The following is a 27,103-nucleotide window of genomic DNA, read 5'->3' as shown; positions in this document are numbered from 1 at the left end:
GTTTCAGCGACATTGACGACGTGACCAGCGACATATTGCACTTGGACATATGGTCAGTAAATCAGAATTTTATCCATTCACCATAGTCTGTTATAGCTGTTATTCGTGTAGAACCCCGATGTGAAATCCCGGGTACGGGTTCCAAGCCCTTGTGTTATTTCGACGCTTCTGTAAAGGCCAATAGTGTATTTAAGCCTAAAATTTGTTCGGCGTTGCGGTAAAACTTTTTTTCTCGAACCCCTTAATTTTATTTCGTAATTTGAGTATTCAAAAGAAACTCGGAGTCCTCATCCGAATATTATTTAACAAAAGTAATATAATAGGCGTCCACCGACTCCAGCTTATATTAGCGGCAATAATTATTTCATAATTACACACTCTCGCCAGAACCGTTAAAACGAACCGTTTTTTTTTTTATTGCTCTTTGAAGTTTTAATGAAAAGCCTAAATATTAATTATAATGTGTAGGTACATTGTCGTTGTTATTTGGTCGGATTTAATTATTATACAAAACGTGCATTTCTGAAAATCTCTCTTTTTCGGTATAAACGAATGAATGGAATATTGTAATTACAATTTTACAATCAATTTTAATCAGAGAAATTAAATAAATTCGTTGAAATCATTTTGACACTTGTGTTCTAATCGCAAACAGGGACCACGACGATGAGTCTTCAGTGTTGGACGCCGTCAGCAAACTCAACGAAGTTCGAGGCGTAAAAGGATTGGGCAGGTTCTTCAAGCAAATCGCCCAAAGCGCCAGGTCCGGCAGCCAGGACGACTTTTTGGGCTGCATTAACATTCCCATTCAAGTAAATATCTAATAGCTTAATATACATTATACGTATTAGAAGTCCCGGTAGAGATGGCCGAAACTGGGTAAATATTCTCGATGGGTATTCCCGGTAGGAAATTCCCGAGATGACTTGGGAATATATCTACAATACTTAAAGCAAAATATTGTTTTTTAAATTATTTTAAAAGAGGAATTCCCCGGGTCAGTAGCAAAACAAGATTTCCATGGATCCAAAAGGTTAGAAAAACCAAAAACATATCTCGTTGAAGAGAACACTTTTAATTGTTTTTTAGGGTATCAGCTGTTTTTATATACTTAGAAACTTGTGTGATTATTATAAATTATAGCCTATATTAAATATATTTAAGAAATAGCCAGTGTAAACTTACTTAGATACCTAATATTTTGTGCTATTTTACCATATTTGCATGCATGTAATAAATTGCTATTTCTTGCAAATACAACATAAGTCGAATATGTTTTACATTGGTTTATTGAAATATGGTCAAAGGTTAAACTATCTAAAACGACGTGTTATGAAAATCATAGATCATAATTATAAATTTATAAATAGATGAAAATACAAAATAAGTTGAATTCTTGGAGTAGCTAAATTGTTTATGGTTAATGCATTAAGTTTCATTTTTTGTGATAGGGTGTTTTTGAAATGACCGATTGAGTAATGTCGTTTGACTTTTTAAAGATTCCCTCAAGACAGCTCATTAAAATAATATTTTTCACTTGAACACAACAACTAGTTTTGATATACGATTCATTCTATTCGAAACGTTTTCAGCTAAAATAATTGCTTTACCCGTAGAAAGAAACGCAGCAGAGTACAATGTTGATCACCATGTATTTTTAATCGAGTAGGTAGTGTACTACTTTGGATGCATTATAAAATATTTATACCATGTTATAACACTACAGAATTTTCGAATATTTCGATATAGCGGAGAATTCCCGTTTTCTTGACTTTTGGGAATTTCCGGAAACATAGGTAATAATCTTTCCCGGGATTGCCCACGAATGGCAAAGGACTAGTATTTAAAGGACTCTGTTCAGTATTCAATAGTCGTTGATTTTTGTTGTTGTTGCCTTCCACTCAGGATGTGCCTTCCACGGGACTCGACAAATGGTACCCGCTAGAGGCCAGGTCGCAGAGGTCCAACATCCAAGGACGGATACGACTGAAGCTTTGGTTATCTACCCGCGAGGACCACGGTCAAGCTTGTTGCACGAACAACTTTGACAATTGGACGGACGTGCGACGACACGAGAGGCTGTTGACCATATTCGCCGACTACGAGATGTCGCTGACAAAATCCGTAAGTACAACTAACAGTTGCCTATAGCCGACCAATTATTCCAATGCTGTGTTTCAAATTGTTCAGAGTTTGTGGAACGGTGAACTTTGCCACGAAGCGGCCAGCATATTGCATCAACACGCCGTCCAAAGCGGAGTCACCGAACTCCAGTTGGCCGTCATCAGGTGGCTGGCGTTCAGCCATATACCGTCAATAGACCCGCAGTTCCTGTTGAAGCAGTTGTCCCAGCTCGAAGCCGCCTGGGGCGAACAGAAATTGACCGGCGAAGAAGTTAGTGTCTTTGGATTGCCAATTCCTAATAATAGCATTTTAATATTGACACGAATAGGTCTTATGGCTGGGATAGGGAGCAAATTTGCATGTGCTTTTGCTGCAAAGTAGAGAGGAAGTGAAATGGAGAAAATAGAAGAGAATGGAGGAACGAAACGGAAAAGGATAGTGTTCGATGTATAGGTCAAATACAATGTAAGCTATGTTCATGATCCAACGACTTTTCTTCGTGGGAAAGATAGTGTTTCAAATTTTTTAGGTAAAGTTTTCTGTTAAAAACAAAACCACAGAAAAATATCTCAGAAATTCGGGTCTGTATTGTTACTCTCTTATTCACTCGCAAACTTGTTAAGCAAACCATACAGACGGAATTTTCGAAATAAAACTTCTTGTTTGATTTTGAGGCGATACTCGAGTTTCACATCTTTCCAGACCCGAAGAGTCTATTGAATAGCCCACGGTTTCCAGTAAATTGTTCGATCTACTTGACCGTATTTAATTTATGGGTTGTTTGTGGAAAAAACTTGATTACTTTCCGTTCAAACTTCCATGGTCGCGTAGCGACCATTAAACTGCGTAGAAAATTGTTTTTTTTACCTATTCCCACAGGACACAGTAGCGCTACTCAAGTGCGTACATGTGTGACAAATAATGTTTTGTCTTTTCAGGAGGATTGGCTGGCCGACTCGTTTAATGTATTCTTGGATTATTCCCTTCAGTTGATTCGTAAATACCGCAAATTGTTTCCCCCTCACCACCATGTGTCGATGAACCGATTGGAGTACATCCTCAGGTAAATATAATAGTATATTGTCATGTTTAATAGTCAATAATCCTTAAGGTTACAAGTTAACTACTCTTCAACACTTACAGCTTTTATGACTTGGAATTTTTGAAAATTATCTGAATATTCAAACTATTGAATGTTACATATATTCTCATAATATGTTGTCGGCATCCGCCAGATTAGGAATTAGACATTCGAGATTATCATAATAAAATGAAAAATAGATCTTACTGTATTTAAATTTTTAACAGTATGCTTAATGGGTGAATAACTTATTTGGTGATATGAGATGAATTAGGATTATCCAATAATATGTATTTTTAAAAAAAAAAATTCCAAAACCAGATTTTTAAAATTTGGTGAACCTGTGCTGTTCTTATTACTAGCCTAAATAGGTTCATTGTTAAATAAATTACGTCTACACATCAACTAAATAAAAAAACGGTTACTTCGGAAAAAAATTTACGATAAACAGGAATTACCGTTGAATTGCCAGTTATTAATGTCTTATTATTATTTGACATAATGAGACCACACTGAGACGTTATGGAGTTTTGCCTTCGTTGGAATATTTTTTTGCAAACACTGATAACATGGAGCTATAGTGATTCTAAACTTTTCAAGTGACCTAGGCCTAGTGTCGGTCATAGGTCTAATCGAGTCGAACATAAAACTGCGTTTAAACATTTTTTTACACCTGAAATCAGTACTCGCAAGATTGACTGTTGTTAACGGTATATTGAAAATGATAGGATGCAAAAAACGCGGTTTTATGTAGAACTCGACCAGACCTACAACCAGCACTAGTTGAAATGTTCATTGAAATTTTTTTCTGAGCACCGTGATAGTTATTTAGACTTTGTTAAATTGATAAAAAATCCTGATTTTCGCATGATTTCATCTTTACTAGATGTCTCAGTCGGTTGTCGTTGTCTAAAGCGTATGGAAAGTGCTGTCCGTTTAACAAAGACATCCGAGGCGAGATTGGCAACGCCTTAAGAGTAGGCACTCATGAGTGGTACGAAGAAAACCGGAAGTTCATGGCCACGGGACACAACGATCCGGAGAGTCGTCTCAAAGGGTTCGTGCGGTTGGTCACGGCCGTGCTGATCGACCTCCAGAAAGGGATCGAACACTACAACGTGTTGTTCGAAAAGTATGCAATCGGCTGCAGTTGTAGAATTATATTAAATAATAATATCTAAAGCAATTAACTTTGTCATTAATGTGTTTCAGTATAAACGGTGTATTTTACTACGCGGCCATTTACAAACAACACGAGAAACTGGTGAGTACTCGTTCCAAAACAACAACAATACCTACATACATCATGTTGTTTAACAATAATTTAATACATTTATCACATGATACAATATTATTGGTAGACCGTAAGTTGAATACACAGCCGTAATCAATAATGATGTATATTTTCTCAGTTGGCAAAGGGATTTTCCAATCATTTGGACGTAATCATCGAGGTACACAGTATGACCCCGTTTACATGAACGTTTTTAGCGTCTCCCACCGCAGTAGTGTCCACCGGGCTGCAATTCGTTCCCGACCAATATAATTTTTTTGTTACCGTGATGCTTAGGGCCATTAGGAGTGTTTAATATTATTATTTTAATTGTTTTAGCGTATTTTGTCATAGGCGCTATCAAATAACCATTATTGTTATGCTTTACTTGATCATATACTATAAAAATATTTTATAAATGTATATTATATGCATAGCTATAGAGGGTTTATCTGCTGTCCATAGACATTAGCTAAAACCCTAATACAAATATATTTTATATAATTTAAATGCGTATAGAGCTGTTTGCGTATATTTTGACGTGGAGTGCTTTAGTTGTAACGCTTCGTCCGTTCCGTTCTTAACTAATCCACAACGTGTTATTGTTGCACTGCCCTCAGTTGTCCAACGACCTGAGCCAAGAGATCGCACCCATATGCAAAAAAGTCAAGGGAGCCGATTTCGGGATGGACTCGCCGCTGTCACCCACCAATTCTGAAACCGGAGAGTCGCTGTTCGAGCTGTATTTGGCCGTTCAAGAGTTCATAAGGTCAGTTTAAATGCATGACGTCTTACTCGATTTGGTGTCGAAACGGTCTAACACTTTTTTTTTCTTTCAATTACGCAGGTATCGGGAACACCTGAACGCTTCTGATTACAAAGGCCTATCGGCTCAGTGTTATTATCACTGGTTCGAACCGGCTCTGGAGAAATGGCTGGGTCTAGCCAAAATCAAAATCATTCAACGTGTGAAAAAAGCGTTAGAAATGAGTTCCATTTGTCAGGGAGAAATGACTGTCAAACACTCGACGTCAAGCAACGACGTCGTCCAGGCTTTGTATCACGTAAGCATGACTCAGGGAAGATCAAAATTATGATTCATTACAAATTGTTTGCGCTTTTCAGATGAAAGAATTTTGGAAACACCTTGCCTGGCCAGACTTGATACAGTCGTACAATTTTGTTTTGAAGCTACTAGATGTAAGAATTTCATTCCTATATTAAGTGTCAATTATTGACATGCTGATATAAATAATACATTTTTTGCCAACTGTAGGCCATGTGTGAAGCAGTTTTATTCTACGCTCAATTGGTCCAGCAGAGACTGAAAGACTACGGGTTCTACGATGACATGTCGCCGTACAAGACCACGGATGAAGTAACTATACTTTATACATTTTTATCCTTTAAGTTGAACATTGGTCAAACACTACAAAGGTGTCAACCGTAGAACTATCAGAAATTCTAATGAAACCCTTTAAGACTCCCAATAGGAGTGACAAATTCTTCAGAGACTCAATAATTATCTTGTAGGTTTCTTGAGCCAGGACTCCTTAAGAACGTTACAACAATCTTTAATATTTCCCTTCTGCCATTCGGCTACATCTAATCGAACGATTCCTATAAACAATTCGAGAACTCCTAAATTAAAACACCTAAACCGGAATCCTAGTTGACCCGAAAGGACTCCTTATAGTAAAAATCTCATTTATATGGTTAATAAGAAAATCCTATTGTTAATGTATCCTAAAGGATGATGCTTGAGAATTTTATTACTGTGTGGCATCGAAAAAATAACGTTACCTTCATCATTTGTCGTAGATTTGCGCTGTACTCAATGATCTAGAATACGTATGGCGAACAGTAGCGTCCATGCCGGACGAATTACACTTGGAAACCGTAGTGACCGCAGTCGAAGCTACTGGCGAAGCCACCGCAGACCAGTGTCGTGCCGACGTCACTACGTTATTGGATCCTGTGTTCAACCAATACGACTCGTACTCCATGATGATCGTGGGTAGGATCGCCATACGAGTAAGTAGCCGTTTTTGTTCATTTCAACGACGCGATACGTGTCGTGGTATTGCTTCATCACAATTGTCTTCAGATGCAAGCTCCACTAAAAAAATGCATATTCCATCTGGCGTGGTCGCCCGACACGCTGCCGACGACCGATGCCATTTGTCCGCTCCAAGAGTACCTCGACGGGCACCTGATCACGTTGAACACCGGTTTGATACCGAAAAACTTCCAAAAAGTACTGAACGGCGTGTGGGAAGTAACCGTATACGAGTTGGGTCATCAGATGGACGGCGGCAGCGGTGATACCAAGATGTCGGGATTCTACGAACGGCTTTACGAGGCCCTAGAGCTCTTGATGGAGTTCTTTCACGCCGAAGGCAACGGACTGCCGCCCGATATTTTAACTGGCAGTAAGTCAGATTGTGTTGCGAACTAAAGCCATAACATGTGACACCGTGTTTATAATATTTTTCAGACGTTTACCGGGCCGTCAAGCAAAGGCTGAAGTTGCACAAGACGGACACGGACACGTTAATTGAGCTGTACTATGAAGACCGACTTGCGGACCAGCAAAGGGTAAAAGACGCACACTACGGTGTTTTGTCGGTTCGTGCATACTACCATCACGATTCGCTTTGCGTGGAAGTGTTAAAAGCCCGTGACGTCATACCATTAGACCCGAATGGTTAGCGAAAATCCTTGCGACCTTTTGCCCTTTCTGTCGGACGGATTATTTTTTTAATATAATATGATTAATCCGTAACAGGTTATAGCGATCCGTTCGTCATCGTTGAGCTGTTGCCCAAGGCCATGTTTCCGTACAGTGCGGAACAGTATACCGAAGTGAAAAAAAAGACTCTTAATCCATTGTTCGACGAATGTTTCGAATTGTAAGTACAAGTTATTTTACTTAACTAATACTTGATGAGTCCAACGAAAACTTCGTGTGGTGCACCAAAGAACTTGTTCCTCTTAGGCTAGGTTGTAATATTTTTCACTCCACTTCGCTTTCATATCTGCAATCGGCGTTTACTCTATTTTCCCAGTTTTGTTACTTACAACTCCTGAAGGTCTTTATCAAACACCTCTCCATGACCGATCCCGTGGCCTCTTCGTTTTCGGTTTCCAACACTCGTCTGAATATTTGACCTTTACTCCGTCCCTTCTATCTAAGTTCTAGTCAGCCTATTATTTGGCCTCTTGCGAAATTACAATTGACCGGTGCTACTTTAATTTCGGATGGTTATACTTTAAATCTATAAAAAAAAGACGGTCAAATATCGCTGTAAATAATTTCACTTGTGTCATTGTTCAAAAAGGTAAGACACAATTTGACAAATTTGGTTAGCTGAGAGTACTTTTGTTGTTGGCATTATCTTCCCGAACAAGTCCACAATTAAACCTTTCCTTATAGTCCCCTTATCCCAACAGTCTGTTTTACCTCCGCCACTATCGTTGTCCGGGTCCATTTAAAACAAACACATCTAGAATCGATCCTCTTTTCAATAGAATTTTGTTCGTGCAATTGGGTGGCTGTGTTGTTAACGTTTTTTATTTTTGTCTGTTAGTGCCGTATCGTTGGACCAGTGTCGACATGAATCCGCCATGATCTTGTTCACCGTCATGGATCACGACGTGATTACGGCTAATGATTTCGCCGGCGAGGCATTTTTATCGCTTAACTCCATACCCGGTGTGTCGGCTCCGCTACCACATGACATCAACGCCATCGATAGAGTCGACCTGATACTGATGCACCAACACACCAAGAGTGAGTAAAAAAAACTACGCAGTTAAACAATAGCGAATAAAACAATGTATGATTATTTCACTCAGATCACCCTATCCTGCACACACTCGAGGCCAGACACGAAGACAAGGTGGCACAAGAGTTTGTGAAAAAACAAAAGGTCCGCACGACCAGCTCATGAAGCTCACAATGCTATGTCTTGCCGGCGTTTACAGGGTGCTGCATCTCCGACCTCAGTGATAACATCTGAACATCAAGTATTCAACATAAGTATTGCGTACAATAAATTACATTAAATTTTATTATTATTATGTATATATACCTCGGACGTCCGACGGGAAAAATTACCAGTTAGTATGAAATGTATTGATGGCATGACAAACCAAGTGATATACCTACAATATTATATGAATATAGATCCTAAAATACATATGTATGCGAATTAATGTCAATTTCGTTAAATGAACAAACGATGTACATTCTCATACATTATTTTAGCCTTGTATATAAATACTAAACAAATACCTAATCATATTATACAAAACAAATATTATTATATACCTATGATAAATAATATACTTTTTTCACCTTTTGACAAAACATCGTCAACTTGTAACGTAATTAACTCTATTGTAAAAATATTTTAATAATAACCACAATGATTGATAGTATTGATTATAATATTATGTTATATGTTAATAAATTATTATCGTTATATTTAGATATGAATACCATATTCAAATTTCATTTCATTTCTAATCGTATGAATACAATTTAAGGACAATCTATATTGATTTTATTTCTATCACCTACCAAACACAATTATTGACATTTTTTTCAAAAATATTATTGGACTGTATACAGTTTATACAAAAATATTTTTCATCTACCCACTTATTTATAAATATAATAATAACTATTATGATATCTTATACTTGTATTAGTAAATCATTATTAAATTTGACTAGTTAAATATACATTATAATATATTCAATAGATATTGTTTTTAAAGAAAAAAAATAGTATTACATTATATAATAAATAATATAAAATAATATATCGTATATTATCGTGAAAACTATTGTACATGTTTATTTATCTAAAATTATAACGACCAATTCATCTAAACTGTACTACTAAGTTCTGAAAAAATAAATAGTATTACTTAGAACGACTTAACTATGTGGTTTATTTTTATTTAAAAGCAAACATTCAAACTTTCTCTTCACAGTTTAATAATGTAATCATGCATATGACAACGTTTTTAGATAATTCAAAAGCATGAGGTCTCATTAGCAATGTAGAAGTTTACCGGATTCAATGTATTTGGGGTGTACCAACTTGTTCCCGTAAGATTGTTATTACATAATTAATCACACAAATTTGTACTTCAAAGACAGAGTAAAAAGTTACTATTAATTTTTAAAAATTGCTATTTTTAATTATTTTTCAGTTATACAAATAACTGTCTTTTTCTTTTGACAAATAAATATTTGCATTATATTATTAAGTGATAAAGGCAAACAAATATAGATTTTTTTTTTAAATATTGGTAGTAATTAATCATAAAAATAACTTAAGCTAAGTTTTTTATTGTATACGCAAAAGTTTGATACTGAATCATACTTGCTAAGCTAAAAGAGAAATTACCAAAGGATAGGTGAACTTAATGACAGTTACGAATAGTATTTACTGTAAAATATATTACAAATTCATACAACAATATAATTTCCCCAACAACACGTTGGAAACAACATGTTTTGGTTTTTTAATGTAGGTATTATAATAAAAATGTTATCTCATACATATAAAAACTTATATATGTATAAGCATATATCATCTTTTTATTAAAACATTTTTATACTGAAACTACTAGAAGTCGTTTTAAACATTCAATATTTTTGAGGAAAAAAAATGTTAAATAACAGATTGCACCCAAAACTTGTAGAAATAAAAATATATAATTATTTTTATTTGCTCCACTGATTAATACTATTGATATGTTTAATTACAGAGTCTACTAAAAAATATGACCTATTTAACAAAAGAAAAGGTTTTAATTACCATGTTTTATAATCAATTTTTTCATTTAATTATAATTAGTTATTGCTTGATGTTGAAATACAGTAGGTAAATTTTAATATCACGTTTCATTTTTTTTTACCGATACTTGAGTAAAATGATATTAATTTTAAGTGATATCCTTAGGTACACCAAATAAGATAAAATAATATAGGTTAACATGCTCAAGGATTGGTTTTGTTTTAATATTTCTTTGTGTTTTAATTAAAAAATTGGACCAAAAATGTTTAGGTACGTACATTTTCAGAAATCGCATCACATTATTTAATAGGAATTTCGAATGGACATTTAAGGAACAATGGTAAATAGGTAGGACTACCAATGGGTCATAATATAATATGGTGTGTATTTAATTATCATATTAATAAATACATAATACTCAAAATATATTACATTTATAAATTAATAATTAAACAATAAACTAAAGAGTTTTAAAACAAATATAATATGTAAAAATAAATATGAATATATATAAACATATGTATAAAAATTGTAATGATTAGGGGGCGCTAGAGAGACGACGTTACAAGTGTTGTACTTTTACTATAATTAGAATGTAAACAAAATAAATATTAGATTGAACACCTTAAAAATAATTCTATACTTGTTTTGTAATCTAAATAAAAAATAATAATTTAATCGTTACAGTAAAATATTTAAACATAGGTAATAATAAAATGTATGTAATGTCTAAGCGTCGAGAAGATTCATGACTGTGCCTCTCTGGAGCACTCGCGGTGGCTCTTTGAACTTATAGGCAAATAATTATATTATAATATTTCCCTCATTTATACAGTTTAAATAGTATAATTTAATATAGTATTTAAACAGTTACGACGTGTACTAGAATCGTTTAATTCACGATTCAATATATTATATTCTTGTTGTATAATATATTATACAATTTTTAATATTTTTAAACTATTTTAAACCATACATAATTGACAGAGTGATCCACTTAACATAGGCAACATGATATCTCCTAAATAATTGCAATTTTCAATTTTTTTTTTTTTTGAAAAAGTGTTTATGTTAATTTACAGTATTACAAAAATACTAAATATTTATCTTTTATTGTATTTTTCGAAATCCTATCAACTTATGAAACATGATAACTTAACTTAATAATATATAATCATTTGACAGGTTGATAGCCAAATTTGAGTATTAACTTTTATAGTTGTTAAAGTTAAGAAACTAAGTACAGGTAGCAGAGTGTGGTTGAGTAATGCGAGAATAAAAATAATACTACGCTCTACCGCACTCCACCTCCATTCCAAAACTTTAACCTTTAATAACTTGAAAAATAATTATTCAAAGCTTGTTATCGCCCAGTTGAAAATAACAGAGTTAATTATAATTAATTTAAAAAGTTATTTAAATATATACATTATTGTTTGAGTATCAAATGTTGATAGAACACTGGAATTTACTAAAAAAAAGATAAATATTTGAATACTGTTTAACATTGTAAAATAACATAATCTAAAATAACTCCAAAGTGATATACAAAAAAAACGTAAATATTTTCAGAGAAATTAAACGCCTTACGTTTAATGGACCACCCTGTATTGTTAATAATTTGATTGGACCAAACGACAGTTAACAGTGGACAGTAACTTCTAAAAGCATAATTGTTCAAAATATATTTTTATCATATATGATGTTAATTATGCATAAGTCTGAGAATTTATTTCAAAAAATTAGATTTTTTCAGTTATTTTCCTTATTTAAGAAACACTGTAAAAAAAAAACATTTGCATCAAAACTAAAAAAGAATCAATTTATACGACCTCATTTTCAAACTTATCTTTTAGGATATGTCTTCGGGTATTTTTAAAATGGCTCAATGAATAATCAAATGAGTCATTTAAAATGACTATAAAATTAAGAAAGAATTAATCAGATAGTAGACAATCCATAGAAATGACCAAACGAAATAATACAAATAGCTACTTTGGTAATGTATATATTTAATCAATTGCAAAAAGTTCCAAAAGCTATTCTAATTTTGTATTATTATAAGAAAAACTTGTAAACTTGAATGGCAATAATATTCTTTATCTTTGTCGATCAGATTTGCGTTACAAGTATGAGTTATCTGTCATTTTGTTGAACGATAATAATTATTGTTTTGATACTATCAACGTGTTTTTAGTGTTTACAATTGAAATCAAGATAAATATTGTATTTAATTTTTAGTTCTCTAAGGCGAATATTCTCTTAGTATAACCTCACTTTTTTCTTTTTTGGTGACTGATTATACAGATCTCATAATGTGTCGAATGTATTTACTTATTTCCCAACAGTGTTTCTCTAAACAAAGGAGCCGGCCGAAAATTCTTAAAATAAACGCTCACTCTTATGCAATGATTTTTTGGGCGTAAACGATTAGTAATCATCATTGTCATGGTCATTGAATCGTGATTCGAGCGTCTAAATACCGTCGGATACATAATATAATGATATAGGGAAAAAAAACTATTTACAAGAGCTTCGTTGAACAACAATAATATTCTCCAGCTACATTAAATATGATTATTATTATTATTAGCTATCGCTGACGATATCGTTAGTGTCAATGCAGCGTGGCCCGACCCGAGTAGGACAAAGGGAACTTGGACTGCGCCAGCCGGTTGGCGCCGGCGAACGGGTCCTGGTGCGACCTGTACTTGGATCCGATGGCCGCCTGGAGCCTGGACGTCAGGTAGCACAGGGTCATGGCGGCCACGAACAGCAGACACCCGAGCACGCCGGATATGGCCAGGAACGTGCCGCAGCCGCCGTCGACCGCGGTGGCCGCGCCGTGGTAAATGTCTTCCGGCATTATCACCGTGTACTCGATGTTCTCCTTGAACTTGGCAAAATGCGTCGTTCCGTTGCCGGAAGCGTCGTCCGGAACCGAAGCCGTGCCATTTCCGGTGGCGGCCGCGGTCGTCATGGTCGTATGTCTCCGGCGCCGGCGACCGTGTCCGGACGGCTCGAACAGGTCCAGGCAATATTCCTGTGGGCGAGACAAAAAAAATAACATGTGGATTTCCATTACCGTCAAGTGCAAAACGCAGCCTAGAGCCAAAGATCTGGCATAAATATGGAAAACATCTATACTAGCAACTTCTAGTTTTGGCGTTTTACCGTCATCAGGTTATACAAAATTTACGTACATACAATGATGAAAATTAACAGAATATCATACTCACAAAACATGAAATACACGTATAAATAATTAAATGATTAGAAACTACAATATATTTTAAATGTCAATAATTCATCTCAACCTTACGCGTTTAAACATATTATAGTTTTAATTGTGTACTCATTTTGTCAATGTAATTTTTATGTAACCTGATAATGACAAAACACTGAAACCAGTACCTAGCTACTAATACAAAAAGGTTTAACACTCTTTGTCTATGTTTTTATATAATATTTATTACCTATACTATATTAAAGATTGTCATGTGATTACAAATAAAAATACTTAACGTGTTTTTATTAAATCAATATAATACTAAATATTTTTTTTTTAAATATAATATCTGGAAAAATGTGAATTTTCCATTTTTTTTGTGGGGTTTTTTTTATTCATTGAAAAAAATTTGACAGTCGATTTTTGAGAAAATTGTATATGTGCTGTACCCACTATAGGTCCACAGTGTGTCTAATTTCCACACCTCAAGTCCTCAGACTAGCTCGAAATAAACAAGAAATTTCTACCCTTTCTGAAGTTGTTTGCCCAATTAAGTATGATTTCTGATTTACAGATTAGCTATTTGAAGGCATTTAGACATAAAAACAAATTTAACTAAACCTAATATCTTCTTAGCTCCGCATTTATTGTAAAATAAACTGTAGTCTATAACTAAGTTCAAGATAAATCTAAAAGTCAAATGTTCACCGGCATATCGTCAATAAGACCAACGAGAAAGTAGTTTTCTAACACTACGAAATATGCTTTAACGATTTTAACCGCCTTTTTTGCACTTCGAAGATATCCAACACCGGTGTTTCATAAAAGGTCTAGTTGTAGTTTATCACAAAATCAAGGTCACATACCATAACAGGTGCGAATACAATCCACGACGACAATACCGTCGCCCTAAATACCGATGTGGCATATCGACAGAATTAATTTTGATAATTTTAACGGTGCAATATTGCTGTATGGACCACCTATACTATGCAGGTGACGACAGTCGAACAATGGCTAATGCCAGACAAACTATAAAGGTATGAAGTGACATACACTATAATTTCTAGACCATACGAGACTCTACAGATGGGTGTAAATCGCATTCGAAAGTCATCAAAACCTTCTATTATCGGACTCGAGCACCTGTGTAATAGGTGCCTAATTATTATGCAAATCAGCTTGTCATGACTGTTAGTCACGAGATTAAAATGTATTACATGCTCGAGTACATCTTATATTAGCTCTTCTCGCGTTATTATTGATTTAATTTAACGCATACGCACAAAACGATTGATTTTTTTTCACAATAGTTTCTCCAAAAATTTCACTAAACTTATTCACAAAAAAAAAAAACTACCAGGCCCGTAATCGTTGATTCCATCATAATAGTATTTATCGTGTACAGATTGTTATAACAAAATACATAAATCAACGCACGCCAATTACAGAAAATTACTTGAATTATAATTTTGCAAAAACTAGATACCCGACTGAATATTCAGGTCACGATCGTTATGTTATTAAAAAAAAAAGTCTACACAGTTTAACTAGTCAAAATAATCACTTAAGCATACAGTCGGCTGAGCAACTGAAGTTTTGGGCTACTGTTGGGCAAACGTTACTTGACAAAATTATGTCTTTCGTTTTCACTTGGCTGTAAGCCTGTAAGTCGCTTACAAGTCAACCGCTTTGATCAAACAGCATGACTAGGACTCTCAAGATCCATACATTTTTTATATTCTTATTTAGTGGGTTTTTCATTTTCAAAAATCGAAACCGAAGAGAGTGACTTACGGGCTGACAGTCTGCAGCGTCCATGCACGCTTTGATCTGCGAATGGATCCACAGTGTCGACCGTTCCTTCATTGTACTCAACAGGAATGCTTCGAAATCCAAAAACACTTCGTTGTGTCTTTCCCGGTACTTAGCTGGCTGGTGCGGTATGATAGTAGCGAAATCTCGATTCCGGCATCTGAAAATATCATAATTTTTGTAAATTTGGAATTTAAAACATTTTCAAATATCACGGCTTTAGACCGTACAGTAACCGCGGACTAGGGTTGTTATTTCTGGGAATGCAATCGATGAAAATTAGTTCAATAAATAAATGTTATGACAAAATTGATGCAACACGGTAAACTTGAAAAGTTAACCCACTATACTAAGACATGATTAGGAAAGGAATTACTTTTGTAAGAACGATTTAATGATGAAGCTCAACTGCTTCATTTAAAAAAAAAAAGTAACATGAAACCCTATCAAATGATACTAGTAAATATTTATTATCTTACCACATCGAGCAAAATACGAATTTTACGGAATTTCGAAATCTCAAACTAAAATTGTACTATTTAAGATGTCATAATATAATATATAACTTAACTCTCGTTATTAACAGTCGTTGATTTCCTATGAATCTACCACATCATTTTTGGATAAAAAATCCTAGGCAATATTTGACATAAATTTGTTCAGGGGGCATTTAAAATACGCCAATTAAGTTAATGGCAAAATACTGTTACATTATTTTCAAATGATCGATTTTATGTAGTGATGTGTCAAGTATCTATTGAAATCCCTAAAGCGGACGCTTCCGGAGTGACTTCCGTTTAACTTTATAGGTCCTTAATTTCACAGAATTGTTCTCCGTCCGACATATCAGTTCCAAATATTTACCATAATTTATTTTGTTGAAAAGTTATTAAAAATTGTGTTTGTAAAGTATTTTATATGAGTTTCTCTCTCACACATGTGTACGAAAGATTCAACTTGGATGTTAATTTTGGCTCCCACTTAAAACACCGGTTGCCGCGTTCTCTTCTCAAAGGAAAAATACGTCTTGGAATAAATTCCTTTTCGACAGTGACTTTCCCAACACTGCTGGAAATCTATAGGGTAATAATTGAAAACGATCAGGCAGCTGTGAACCGATAGCGAAATGAAAATCAAGAATTTAGGACGAGGAAAGATGCAATTATGCAGCTGAATCGACAGCACACCGTGGGAACATGATAGTATTGTCATTTGAGAACGTAAACACGGCACCTGGTTGGTTTTACTTGTATTTGTATCGTTGAAAACTTACCAGACTTGGACTCGTCACTAAGTTTAGACTTTCCGAAACATCCAAACCCCCGTAAGGGATTTGAGACTATACATGCCGGTTAGCTGATAATGTATAACAGTATTTTTTTTTGGGGGGGGGGAGGATTCTCAAGGAGTTTCGTAGGTTGTAAATTTTCCCCGCCATTTCGCTCTCATCTAACTACGCCTACGACACACTTACCCGTCTTTGACCAGAGCCACGCTACCGGACACATGCGCGTTATCCGGATCCGGCGACACGGACACTTCCATCAACTTGACGAATTTCCAAGCTGCAAAAAATCAAAAATAATAATAATCGATAACGATTGATGTAAATTACGATGCGCTAGAGGTATTGTGAATAGGTACACTCTGATCCGATCGAGATTAGCGTTTAGATACCTGGGTATAAATTTGGTACGTGTGTACCTAACCTATAATGTACATTGCCATTGGTGTTGTGCTATAATTATTATTAGTATTATTATCGTCAGAAGAGCGGTTGTTCGAATGAGAGCGAGCGCAATCGTTTAGGAAGGCGCGACGTTCTATTTACGGCGTAACTACAGATCAATTATTATTGTACTGGTACCACACTCGGCCACGATAATTTGTAATCGGATAGCGTTGTTTGCTTTCTAATGCGCTTGACCGGTTAAGACAAAAAAATAATTTAAAAGAAAAAATAGCCCCAAAATAAATCGCCTTCTTCGAGTGTACGTTATTATATATTTTTATGCTTTTAGCCGTCAATACTATTCTAGAGTGCAGTACTTCAAATATCACTATGATGCCATTATCGTTATTATTGTCTATTTATAGCTGAATTATAATGTAAAAAAATGATCTATAATGGCGCTAACAAATAGATATAACGAGGCTGTAACGCTATTACAATTACAACGGCCTATGGACTATATTATATTTTATTCTGATCTTAACGAGATGATACTCCGAGCCTTAATGAATGAGAAGTATGTTTTTTTTGAGGGGGGAGGGTGATCCGTGTTTAGTCTAAATTGACTCTTGGGTCATATTACATTTTACAGTACAGCAAAAAAATGTAAATATTTTCATTTTGTTTTCACACAAAATCGTATTTTATATAAATTTTGTAACGAGTTTTTGATACGAAATTTCATTTTTCTAAAATTTAATATTATACAAAATATTGTGGAAAAAATATTATTTCAAAATATATCATCAAATCTTTTTTATAACGTTTTATAATCAATATTTTTGAAATATTAAATTTCGTGCTAAAACATCATTTTAACATTTTTCATAGTGAACAAAATTGGATAGACATTTATTCCTTGGTCAGAAAGGTGAGAGGATGGGTAAAAAAAAAATCAGCTGATAAGATATAAAAGATAAAACAATCATCTGATATGAGATGATTGATAAGAAACAGATAATCGAGTGATCATAAAACACGTTCTTGATTGAAACTATTTCCATCAAGGGAAATATTGTACCTATTACAATTTCCATATTTTTTTCGAAAACCAGCTTACCCGAGTGCGGATTGATCCGGGCCCGAAGCTGGAGTTTGGTGCCGATGGGGACGGCCTGGTCAACGGGCAACTCACTGTTATGACTGAGGTTGGTCAGCCGGGCCGGCGCTTCTTTGTAAAGGGCCACCTCGTACTCCAGACGTCCCGGGGTCTCTTCAACGACGCCAGATACTCGAGCGCCATGAGGACTGTAAAAAATAAAGGTTTGTTTACATGAATAAATCTACATGGATCTGTCAAAAATTTGCTTGACGCTTATGCGACACGAAAGGAGGGGAAAGGATGAGAAAAAGTGGCGGAAATGATGATAAGAAAAAATTGGTAATTTTTGGATTTTTGATAAGAGACGGAAAATCATCTGATCTCAAGGCACGTCCACGGTGTATCCTTCATAGGAGCGATTGAATTTTTTTCAATATCGTTTATGATCTGACAAACCCGACGCGCCGCACACAATAGGCGTTTGTTTTTTCTTCAACAGACAGTATAGAATAGAACATAAACAGTGTAAATTATTGGATTAACACCTATTCCGTTTGGTTTAATATAGCCGCACATATCATAGCAACGCGTGGGTCTGCGGGTTTTTTTTTTTTTCATTATTGTCGGTCTTTAGTATGTCACCGTTGTCGCGTCCGACGTGTCCGGATAAAATACACACACATAAGTGTAACAATCAGGTCAGTAGGCGACCGAGACGGAAAACGAACAGCCGAAAGATTGTCCACAACTGAAGAGTGTGCATAAATGTATGTGTGTTGTGTTGTGTTTGCGAGAAGTGAGCGAGGGACCGTGAAAATGTGAATTTAGGTTTTTTGACGCGATCACGTTCGTCTCGGCCATATTGTTTATTTAAATATATTCTTTAAATAAAACGCGCTATATAGGCCAGTAACGCGATTTTCTTTTTCCCATACAACATAATAATATTATTGTGGTCGAGAGGAAAAATCATATAAAAAACAACCGAGACGCGCACGCCAATATCGCTTTCGTCAATACTCGACAATAATAGTATGCGTATAAATGTATTTATTATTACTATTATTTTTTGTATTATTCACTTCGATACAAGAGATGAGCACCTCTTAGACCGGCGACGGAATGACAACAACGGTGACGATAACAAATACCTACCCGATAAATACTGGGTAAACCGTTCGCTTACACCAACAATGGGCCGGAAACGTCACTTGTTTTCCGCAATCCCTCGACTACCGCGTTTCCCACGACCAGGCAAAACCGTTTGTTTACATATTATTTGTCGACAAAAAATGTTTAATAAAAATCTCAACAGGACAACAAATCCGCAAATGACCATTATAGGAAGTAAATGCCTATAGTGGAGTCGCCAGTCAACTGTTGTTGTATTGATTTAACTGTAATCAGTCTTTGTTTGTAAGACTTTTATAAAGATTTTATTCTAGCTTCAAAGCTAAAATATATTCCAGAAATCTTCAGCAAACCCGTGATTTTTATGAATTTAAAATAGAAAAAATCAAGTATTGAACTTAAAAAGAAAAAATCGTAGCGACGATAGTAGTAAACAGAAACCAGAAAAAAAATCATAAAATATAAAAATTAAATTTTAACATACCTATTTCATAAAAACAATATTTATTAATACTAATTAGAAATTATCGTTAATATACTACAAATATTTACTATTGAGCAATAAAAACTGATTTTGGTAATTTTATGAAGTAACTACTATTTTTATTGAAGCTTTTTATAGCAAAAATAATTTGTCATAAAAAATGTATCGTAAACTTTTTTTTTTAATTCTGAGTTAATTTTTTTGGCATCATATTAAAGAGGAATACATTAACATTTTTTATAAAGTATTTTACTCATTCAACAATGTATTATAGGTTTAATCGCACAATGCTTACTTTTTGTCGGGTACTATAATAATTGTACTAATAATATCAATATAGCAGTGTTAATGGCTATGATTTGTTTTTCTTTTAAGTGACAAAACATACATTTTAGTTGGGAAGCGGTTTTCAGCTATATACCCTAATCGAATTGGCTTAACACTATTTTAATCGCTTGGATATTAATGAATAAATAATGGCCATTTCGTCCAACAGTGTGACTTTGTTCAACAGACCAGAAAAGATCGTTAGGCTGTCTAGTAGCTCTTAAATTAAACTATTAGAAACCATTGTGTGTGCAGATGTATTGAAGCACCGTCGAGTAAATAATTATTTTGAGTTATTTTTTTATCAATTACTCTTAAGTGACGGTTCGTTAAATATTTGACATTCAGTTTAAACTAAAACAAATATTATAAATAAATGATTTGGATTTCGCCATCTATACTTTGGGAGGGCAACTCAAACAGTTGGCCCGAATTTTCATTAAAAAAAAAAAAAAAAAAAATGTTGACTTGGAAAAATTATATGGCCCAATGCGCGAATCAAGTAGAGGTAGACACACACACAGACACAGACAATATTATTACACCGCGACCTACACCATATTAATAATATAGTTATTATCGTCGCTATTCGTCCTGATAACTATACCGGGCAAGTACATATATAATATTAACGTATCATATAGTAAAATATAACAGTAATATCGTACCAAACGCTTACGGTTCGTCAACCACGCACACTTGTACAATCGTCACGGTAACAATACTCTGTACATAAACACACAACTGCTACAGCAATAATAATAAAATACATATTATTCAATAAAATATAACGACCGAGTTTACTATAATATACTCATTGATATCGGTCAACACCTCATATGCCTACAGAACCATGTACTCGTACCGTTACGCTATATGGGTTATGGCCGTTCCGACGTTTTTCATACACCAGTTATTGTATTATTATCGTCGTTGTTTTTTTTAACCTAATAATAAAATATCATATTATGGTCGGCGAATTCCTCTTTGGGCGTTCGTTTGTTGTGCGATAAAAAAAATAATAAACCATAGTCCATAGCATTGATAACACAGTAGCATTGTATTGCGGTAGCGGTACATGGTTTCTTTAAGTTGGGACCCAAAACGTTGCAACACTATCCGAATCGTATACTTCACTAAAAAAAAACACACACATAACATCTGATTGCGTTCTCTCGAGACGCATAGGCCGGGAAGTCGAAATGTTATACAAGGTGATCGTTTTATCATAACCACTCAATATCTCATAGGGCTTAATGAGAAATTGAATTTTTTTTCCAGTGTTTTTATACAATGTGATCACAATTTATTTTGTTTTTACCCTCCTCCAAAACAAATTATTTTTATATCAACTTTTAAAAATTAAATGGTAACCTATGCTTTTTATTAACTTTTTAAATTAACAATATTTTACTAAAAATATTGACTGGTTGATCACCAGTTTTGAACAACTATTTTTAGTTATAAGAGTTTAAAACTTAGGATGGGAGAGGAAGTGCGCACTGATAAAATATTATTACACTCCAACTTTCCTCCTGTCCTAAGCTTGAAACTTATCGACCAGTCACCATTTTTAGTACATTATTCTCAATTTAAAAAGATAATGAAATGTATGCATTAACATTTCAGTTTCAAAAATTGGTATAATAATTATTAGTTTAAAAGGGAGGTAGGAACATACACATTTGTGAAAAATTCAGATCATATTATATAAAAACATTATGAAAAATTAAATTTCTTATTAAACTCTATGAGATATTGAGTGGTTCACGATAAAATGATCACATAGTAAAAGATTAACAATAAAAACAATTGAAAATTATTTAGTAATAAATATGACCACAATAATGAGCGTACATGAGTTATTGTTGTTTAGAGTCATAGAGTATAACAAATAAAGACAATTAAGTCATCATAATAATAACAATAGTACTATTTCTCTCTCATTATAGCAATTATAAATACTATATTTCATTGATCTATAAATGTTTTTTCGGCTGAATAAAATGTTTACTAAGTACCTAATCACTAATTAGCAAACATAAAAAAAAGTCATCGGCGTTATTTTTGTTTTTGTGAAAGTCTAAATAAACTGTTTTAATAATTAACGTCTAACCAACGAAAAAGCGTCTCGAATAACCGTCTGTTTCGCTGTAAAACTATTATTCTCAACAATCGCTCAAGGCGTAAAAAATCTAGTAGATATTATGAATGTGTCACACCAAAAATCAATTTTTTTTCGTTTTTTATTAGTATCGATTCTGCTTGATTTATGTATAATATTTATTATTATGCTGTGTTGGTGCAAACGCTTTTGACATAAACGTTTCCGTCTATTCTCTACACTCGGTCAGTATGGTAATATCATGTTGTACGTGCAATTAATTACACGGTCGTTACTTTTAAGTCTACTCGTACGATCGACATTTTTTTTTATAATATGATATCCTCAAAAAAAGTAAAATAATTGGCTAAGTCTGCGTTCGGCACGTGTACCATAATGTAGAGAGAGAGAAAAACAAACCCGCCACAACGACCTACATCAAGGAAACTCCTTTGGATTCACTTGTCGGTTAACGCTTAACGTAGTTGATGAGTCGGTGAAAAACCGACACTGCATTAAAATATAATATTCGGTCGGCGGACTTAATTTTTTCCATTGAAATAACTAATCACTAGTATCACTGTAGTCATCAAAGTAAAGGAAACCTTTTTTGGGCCATCCTCACTACCGAATGGTGTTCATCTTCACGATCATGTTCATTACCCTCATTAATCTCTAATCTGCTGATTCTCTTATTTTTATTTTATTTTACAATATTAATATAATCTGCTCGCTTTCCCTTTTCCCTCGCCTGTCTTATCTTTCGGTCCTCCTCTCTTCTTCGTCTCCTCCCCTACCCTCTCATCACCTTCCCTTCCTCTCTCCGCTCTTCTCTTGGTGTCGCAAATTCAAGTTAGGTTAGCTTCAGATTAGGTCAAACTCATGACGCCAATTTTTGACAGACCCCCAGGCCCTAGCCATGAGACCTGTTCATTTCAATTAGCAACAAATCATCATTGGTTTTAAAATAAACATAATATGAGCGGTGCTATAGACAAGTACGGCGACTGATTTTATGCGGGATTTTATGACGAGGGTACCTCTCAATAATATCGGGCGCCGTTCTTAAGTATTGCACCGCTTGTCTGTTTATTTAGAAATCAAAACTAATACCAATGATAGCATAAAACGTAAGTAGCACGATAAAACTACTACTGGAACGCGACCGGGTCCCGTTGAAAGCCGGCGAGGCGTTGTTTGACTTAGTCACCGCCGTTTAAATGTAGGTACACCGATTAACAAAATGCGTACTGCAGGTAAGTATAGACGGAGAAGTATAGACTTACAAACTTCCGGCGAACCCGGCGGCCTTGTTCTCGATCACGGTCGGTTCCGGCGGTTTGCACATTATGATTAATTCCTGATCGGACATCATCACCACGCCGGGGAACTGCGGGAACCATACCCGGACGTGCACGAAACCCTGACGGAAATAGAACAACAAAAAATATGATATAAGTATATTTATTTAGAGTTCAAAAAACATTATAGAGCCGATTGCGTTCGATGGTTTGATCAGTCCAAGGGGAAAATGTCCAAGTACAAAAATGTCTTTAAAGAAAAAATAACACGGTCAACTATCTAAATGACAAAAAAGTTTTTTAATTTAAAATAAGTTTTCAAGACAATCCATTAACCTTATAAACTAATAATGTACAAATTAGAAAATTTATTAATGGAACAATATTTTTTAGTGTATGAGTTAAGAATGCTGGGTTCTCATTCCTTTAGTAGTTTGGTTAGCAGGAAATATGCATTTTTAGTCTGATGCTTTGTTTTTGTAACAATGAAAACGAAAATAATACAGTCATTCATAAAAAAACACCTCCAACGTCTCGCAGAATAATCCGATTTTGATAACTTTTTTTTGTTTGAAAAAAGAAAAGCTATGAAGAACGCCTCAATTGGATTTATAATAATACCAAATCCTGCATAAAGCTGGCTAAGTTTATGACTAAATTACAAGGTAAAAGTTCAATTCAATTTTGAATTAATTTAGTTGAGTTAAAATCAATAAAACGAATTAACTAGAATTCACTTAAAAGAAAAATAATAATCATAAAGTTAATAATTTTACTCAATTATTATGTTACAATTCAATATATTTACCGTGAAATAATATAGGGTATATTTCATGCGTCGTGTAACTACAAAAACCAAGTCTATTCATGGAATTTGGAAATTTTCAATGTTTGCCTGAATGTGCCCTTAGAACCCAGACTCGAACCAAAAATAAGTAATTATTCATCGAAGTAATTTGTAAAATAAAACCGTTTTAGACATTTTGGTGCCTGGATGCTTTTTGTACTTGGACATTCTTTCTTTGAACATTTTCACCGAAAACCGTTAGGATAGATACTCACGTTTCTCCTGAGTACTCCGCACCGAGTAAAGTCAGAGACCAGCAAGCTGTACGTCAACAGGGTCACGTCCGACAGATCAGGCCTTATCTGACACACCGGATCGATCAGCGGATCGACGGTCCGGTCGTCGGCGAACAGCGGATGTCCCTTGAACCCTTCGGGTTTCTTCAGCTTGGCCGATATCACGTCCTTGACGCCCATCAACGCCTTGCCCACCCTCAGCGAGTCCGACGAAAACGAACACTGTATTTCCGAAACTAAAAGACAAAAATAAAATAAAAATGGATATAATAATATCACTGTGTCTTAAGCTGTGATTGCAGAAGGGAAACCCTTATACCTATGTGAGGGCTTTATCTACCCTCCACCCGTCCCAGGCATAAAATAAACGGCACCGAATATCATTTTATAAACAAGTACAAAAATACATTAATTTTACAGCAACACAATAGCGTACCATCCGAACATTAACAAACTAGCTAACATTTGTTAGCTGAACTACGTTTACCGATCTTATAAAAATTAGATTTGATTTGTCTTTCAATAGCATGTGTTATATGCTAGTATGTGTGCCTGTGCCATATTGAGTTATTTATCTCAAGTCGAATCCAATTAATTTAGAGACTGGATGACACTTTTGTTAACAATTCGTTTTGTAAACCACTCCGTATAGATCAGTGTAGAACGCGTCGCCCATACATGCCTATACAATATACTATGTTGTATCTATTTGTTATTATTATTATCGAGCTGTTATACTGTCCGCGGAATTGATATTGAAAATAAGAGTCGAAGAAATTCTTGCCGGGGTGACGCTATTTAATCTAGACCGGAAAAATCACATATCCTAGATCCAAAACGAGAAACCCTAAACCGTAATACTTATAATAGTAACGCGTCTTGTTCAGTGCTTACCATCGTAATCTTGAGCGGCCACCTCGTGTGTCTGAAACAAAAACAAAATATACATTCGATTAGGCCATGTTTTGTTAAATATAAATTTAAAAAAATGTATAATGTTTGTGATTATCGTTAATCGTTAAAAATACTAAAATGGTATAATGTAATAACGATTAATGGACGATTGAACCACTTTTACTGGTGCAACGATTCGACATACGTGACCGTAATATCGTTGTTTCAATTCATCACACTTGATTGATCGGGTCGGAAGTTTCTCTAGCAATGACCGTCTAAACGCAACGTATAAAGTAATTAATAAAAAATAAAATAATTTATAAATGTATCGAACAATGTCTCCTATAAAATCGCTTAATCATTTCGTGCCTATCCGTTTTTGTTTTTAAATCCAAACCGGACAACAATGGATAGTAGGTTTAGTATATATTACTATAAAAACATTAAAAACTACTATGTACTCCGGAATAGGGTTGTTTTTATTTTTATTTATTATAATTTTTTTGTAAATGAGTAAGCAAATACATTTTCCAAAAACGATTGACAACCAATATTACAACGAAAAAGTAAAATCATTGGCTGGTGAAAAATAATCAAATAAATGTTATTCGAGTTGGCAGGTATTTCATATTTCTATTAGAAAAAAAAATAGTATTGCTTTCAAAAGTGAAAGCAAATTTGAAACGTGAATAAAGGGCAACATTTTTTTTCAAGACATTCTATTTTTTTCATAAATTAAGCACTCTGAGAATAATTATTTTTATATGGAAATCATGGAAAGTTAAAATGGTTTACACTAACTTTAATACCATATAATTCTATATAAGTTACAATATGAATATAAATTACATTTAACTTAAGTAAGTTTAATGTTAAAAATTACTTTATGATTTAACTCGGGTTAATTTGAAGAAAAACTAATTTTTATTTTACCCCTCTTATTTTTTTTCTGTTAACAGTAGAACACTATAATAGGTAATTCGTAAATAATGCGGCAAGTGTTCTTTTTGTTTCGACTTAATCCTAAATTAGCATACTTAAGATTTGAAAGCAATAAAGAAATCGACACAGTACGTGCCTTGAAGATTAGGCTACAATTTTTGTCATGAAATGGACAGTCGTAGTGGTTAGACCAATTAAAATTTTTTTTCTTGTTTTCGTCTATTTCCTAATATTGTCTATTGACGTTTGACCCTATTGTTGAGCAGACAAAATATTAAAATGTCGTTCGTACCGCAAACTTAAAATTTAAATTGGACGAAACACATTTCTCTCCATCCAATATTATACATCATGTCGCCATTAGACCCAAACTGTCGCTTAAGTCCTTTTCAACCGCGTAACCATCGATATTGTGAGCCGGCAAAGAAGCGACTTTATAATATTATCTTTCAGTTGTCGTGCGACAGTGGTAAACATTTTTTTTTTTTTTTAATATTTATAATTTTCACGAGATACACATCAAACAACGGAGTGTTTTAAAAAAATATACACACACACACAAGACGGACTAGCGCAATAAAAAAAAAAGTAATAATAATATCTAGGCGGCGTATCTGTACGATTCAGCAGCATAACGGGAACCATCGCCAGTGTGTCTCACGACCTTCGCCGGACGCTAAACGAATAAAAATAATATGATAAGCAGAAGAATTTGGTAAAAAA

General features: G+C 34.3%; 2 protein-coding genes across 6 annotated transcripts in view; one reads left to right on the top strand and one right to left on the bottom strand.

Annotated features, from left to right (window-relative positions):
* LOC126839480 (BAI1-associated protein 3) overlaps positions 1-8,899 on the top strand; it is a 124,697-nt gene extending 115,798 nt beyond the window's left edge. For 3 of the 4 annotated variants that reach the window (XM_050574811.1, XM_050574831.1, XM_050574801.1), the window contains 18 exons: positions 8-52; positions 656-812; positions 1,906-2,124; positions 2,191-2,394; positions 3,063-3,187; positions 4,092-4,337; positions 4,418-4,469; positions 4,618-4,659; positions 5,099-5,247; positions 5,326-5,542; positions 5,604-5,678; positions 5,755-5,856; positions 6,300-6,512; positions 6,586-6,910; positions 6,976-7,185; positions 7,267-7,390; positions 8,069-8,271; positions 8,337-8,899. In XM_050574811.1, coding sequence (XP_050430768.1) covers positions 8-52; positions 656-812; positions 1,906-2,124; positions 2,191-2,394; positions 3,063-3,187; positions 4,092-4,337; positions 4,418-4,469; positions 4,618-4,659; positions 5,099-5,247; positions 5,326-5,542; positions 5,604-5,678; positions 5,755-5,856; positions 6,300-6,512; positions 6,586-6,910; positions 6,976-7,185; positions 7,267-7,390; positions 8,069-8,271; positions 8,337-8,431 — 2,803 coding nt within the window. In that variant the 3' untranslated portion in view covers positions 8,432-8,899. The remainder of the gene's footprint in view (positions 1-7; positions 53-655; positions 813-1,905; positions 2,125-2,190; positions 2,395-3,062; positions 3,188-4,091; positions 4,338-4,417; positions 4,470-4,617; positions 4,660-5,098; positions 5,248-5,325; positions 5,543-5,603; positions 5,679-5,754; positions 5,857-6,299; positions 6,513-6,585; positions 6,911-6,975; positions 7,186-7,266; positions 7,391-8,068; positions 8,272-8,336) is intronic. The other variant, XM_050574822.1, reaches the window with a different exon arrangement.
* A 1,937-nt stretch (positions 8,900-10,836) lies between these two features.
* Positions 10,837-27,103, bottom strand: part of LOC126841754 (uncharacterized) — a 31,693-nt gene continuing 15,426 nt past the window's right edge. For both annotated transcript variants that reach the window (XM_050578389.1, XM_050578398.1), the window contains exons 2-8: positions 25,436-25,466; positions 24,521-24,777; positions 23,444-23,580; positions 18,130-18,317; positions 16,812-16,902; positions 15,320-15,497; positions 10,837-13,336 (exon numbers count right to left, since the gene is read on the bottom strand). In XM_050578389.1, the coding sequence (XP_050434346.1) occupies positions 12,911-13,336; positions 15,320-15,497; positions 16,812-16,902; positions 18,130-18,317; positions 23,444-23,580; positions 24,521-24,777; positions 25,436-25,466 (1,308 nt within the window). In that variant the 3' untranslated portion in view covers positions 10,837-12,910. The remainder of the gene's footprint in view (positions 13,337-15,319; positions 15,498-16,811; positions 16,903-18,129; positions 18,318-23,443; positions 23,581-24,520; positions 24,778-25,435; positions 25,467-27,103) is intronic.

Source organism: Adelges cooleyi, unplaced genomic scaffold, assembly GCF_023614345.1.
Source record: "Adelges cooleyi isolate 19-005CV unplaced genomic scaffold, UGA_ACOO_1.1 ACOO_flye_CR_arks_rails_tigmint_CR_PRNA_108, whole genome shotgun sequence".
NCBI classification, from domain to species: Eukaryota; Metazoa; Arthropoda; class Insecta; order Hemiptera; family Adelgidae; genus Adelges; species Adelges cooleyi.
The sequence above is the reverse complement of the archived record's forward strand: the minus strand, read 5'-3'. Positions and strand labels throughout refer to the sequence as shown.